This window comes from Humulus lupulus, chromosome X (genome assembly GCF_963169125.1).
Source record: "Humulus lupulus chromosome X, drHumLupu1.1, whole genome shotgun sequence".
NCBI lineage: Eukaryota > Viridiplantae > Streptophyta > Magnoliopsida > Rosales > Cannabaceae > Humulus > Humulus lupulus.
In genome coordinates, this window is record NC_084802.1 from 71,177,697 (window position 1) to 71,181,086 (window position 3,390).

General features: G+C 34.4%; 1 protein-coding gene across 1 annotated transcript; it reads left to right on the forward strand.

Annotated features, from left to right (window-relative positions):
- Positions 1–792: 792 nt before the first annotated feature.
- Positions 793–3,390, forward strand: LOC133807128 (14-3-3-like protein B). Its single transcript, XM_062245289.1, has 4 exons — positions 793–1,382; positions 1,692–1,814; positions 2,923–3,039; positions 3,139–3,390. Exons 1-4 carry the CDS (start codon positions 801–803, stop codon positions 3,157–3,159), a joined length of 843 nt encoding a protein of 280 aa, XP_062101273.1. The 5' UTR covers positions 793–800; the 3' UTR covers positions 3,160–3,390.

The window sequence follows — 3,390 nt, forward strand, 5'->3', positions numbered from 1 at the left end:
TTGTGTATTAATTGTTATGCACTTTGGTATATATACTAGTTGGTATCTAAAATAACTTGTTATGATCAGCTAGTATACAATATGATATTTATTGGTATCTTATGTCATTCGGTACTAATTGGTATCCAAAATAATTTGTTATGAGTTGGCATACAATATTTGTATGATATCCATTGGTGTCATATGCAATTTGGAACTAATTGGAATCTCTTAAATAACTTGTTATTGTGTATAGTATGCAATCAAAAACTACATAATATCATACTATAATATATAATTACATGATATATTTTATAATGTGATAACGTATTTCCACTTTAAAATGATTAATAAGAAATATTTTATTATATTTAATAATTGTTTTAATGAGTGTTAAATATTTTGGAATATGTTATTAATAATGAATGAGGATATGAATTAGTTATGGGAGATATTTGTGATGAATATAAAATTTGTTATATTTAATAATATTATAGTCCATTTTGGTATATTATTTTTCTTATAACAAACTTGTAGTTATTTTGTTATAGTGGTATATTATTGTAAAGTCTCTTTAATAAATGGTAATATAATACACTAAAAGTTCACACAATTGACACATCTTTTGTTGTTGGCACTTTAAAGTGCCTTGCAACAACACTCCAACTACTCTCACAAAATACAAGTACAAAAAGAGTGTAAAGACAAGTTTCTTACATTTGAGGATAAAAAAGATTAAAAAAAAAATTCAAAAAATAGAATCAGAAATTTAATGCGTGAAATTAATATAATAATAATAAAAGCGTTACATTCAGTTCTGAATGATAAAATTCTTCGCCAGTCAAAATCTCTCTCTCTCTCTCTCTCTCTCTCTCACTCTCTCACAACACACTTTCAGAGCAACAATGGCGACTACTGTTCCAGAAAACCTAAGCAGAGAGCAGTACGTGTACCTAGCCAAGCTAGCTGAGCAAGCCGAGCGTTACGAGGAGATGGTTCAGTTCATGCAGAAGCTTGTGTTGGGTTGCACTCCTGCCTCTGAGCTCACTGTGGAGGAGCGCAACCTCCTCTCTGTCGCTTACAAGAACGTCATCGGATCTCTCCGAGCCGCCTGGCGCATCGTCTCCTCCATCGAGCAGAAGGAGGAGGGTCGCAAGAATGAAGACCACGTTGTCCTAGTCAAGGATTACAGATCCAAGGTCGAGTCCGAGCTTTCTGATGTCTGCGCCAGTATCCTCAAGCTCATGGACTCCAACCTTATTCCCTCTGCCGCTTCCAGTGAGTCCAAGGTCTTCTATTTGAAGATGAAGGGTGATTATCACCGTTACTTGGCTGAGTTCAAGGTCGGTGATGAGAGGAAATCCGCCGCTGAGGACACCATGATCTCTTACAAGGCTGCTCAGGTACAATAATTTCTCTCTAATATTAGGGTTTTTTTTACTGATTTATTGATTGTTTGGTATTTTGAATCGAAATCGAATCGAATTGAAATTCACACTTAATGATATTGACAATTCGATTAGAAATTCACAATTTTGTCTATGTACTTAATAATCCTTAATGTAAAGGATCGTAATCGAAAGGTTTTTGAGCAAGAATCAAAAGTTGGGTTTTTTATTCGTTTCTATTATTATTATTAACTTGTTTCATTTCCCTTTACGGATTAGTAAAAGGGGGTTTCTGTTCTAACTTAGTTGTTTATGTGATCAAAGGATATAGCGGCTACGGATCTTGCATCAACACATCCAATTAGGTTGGGGTTAGCACTCAATTTTTCAGTGTTCTACTATGAGATTCTCAATCAATCTGATAAAGCTTGCAGCTTGGCCAAACTGGTACTTTCTTCCAACTGAAATCATTATTATTTGCTCTCTCCCTTTCATAATTTCACATGTTTGCTTCGTTGGGTCACTGAGTAAAGTTGTACAGGAATGTTATGAGAATCTTCACGTTATATTCTATTACATTCTTTAAAATATCTGGTCAAGTTCAGTGTTTTTAATAATTGCATATGACTCGGCTACAGCAAGATTGAGACTTGAGACTTGAAGGGATGGGTGCTACAATTTTTTGGGTCACCCGCACTTTGCCTACCTTATTTGTGCTATAATCACATCATTAGCGTGATATGAACTGACGGGTTGTTTTTGTTTTGCGTGAACTGATTAGTTTACGAAAAATAAGACTCTCCCTTTAGTTAGTACAGATAATTAGACTCTCCTATTTTTGTTAGCAACTAATAATAAACCTTTATTGTATCACCTATTGGTATTTCCTTTTCTCATGGGTGCTTAAGTTAAGCCAAATGAAGTTTTGAGGTTGTTAAAACATGTTACTTTTGTTGTCTGCCTCTGGCTGGCGTGTTAATGTGCTGATCCATCTTAGTTGTTTGTGGACCTTCATGATGACATTGGGAATCTACACTTTTTTAACTACCATACATTAATTGATGGCTGAAGATTTTAAAGATTGTAGTCCAGCTAATATTTCCTAATAAAAATTATTTATTTGACATTCAGGTTTCTGTTTCAAGCATTAGTAACTAGAAGGTTTATATATTTGTGCAAGTAAATAGTTAAGCATTGAGACTTCTTTACACACTCGAGTCTTCCTTACACACTAAAATTTCAAGAAAAAGGGATGCAGAAGTAATATTATTTTGTGCGTTATTTGAATTTTCAATATCTTAGCGAATTAGTTATATTGTGATGGGAGTTTTGATTACATGCTTCATTACACTCTGATATTGTCCCTTCTGACCACAACGGATCTAAATTGTGCCAGTTAGATTCGTTGTGGTCTCTTGTTGTTCTTACTTCGAGATATATATGGCTTGTATCTTTCTTGGAAATTGTTTCCTTGTAAATTCTAATCACTATACTACACTTTTATGAACTTATTTCTCTAGTCTTCACTAAGTTTCGTTTGTTGTACTTGGGAAAGGCATTTGAGGAAGCAATTGCTGAGTTAGACACTTTGGGAGAAGAATCGTACAAGGACAGCACCCTCATCATGCAACTCCTAAGGGACAACCTCACCCTTTGGACTTCAGATGCGCAGGTCAGTGTCTCATCTGTTTGTATTTAGTTTTGTACCATATTATTATAATGTTACTTTGATTGAGCAAGATGTAATAAATTTGAGTTGGTTTGAATGCAGGACCAGTTAGATGAGCCATAGAAGGCGATATATAAATCTGAGCAAGCCTTTTCTTTTGGAATAGGAATGTTATTTATTTGTGGTGATTGGAAGTGTGTTAAGTCTTGTAAATTGGGGGTCAGCATTGGACGTGATACTCCATATTCAGACCAAAATTGTTCTTAAATATATTTACTGATGTGGAATGGTGGAATTTGATAGCGAAGCTATTTAATTAGCTATGCTCTATAAAGTTTTTGCTTATTCATATCA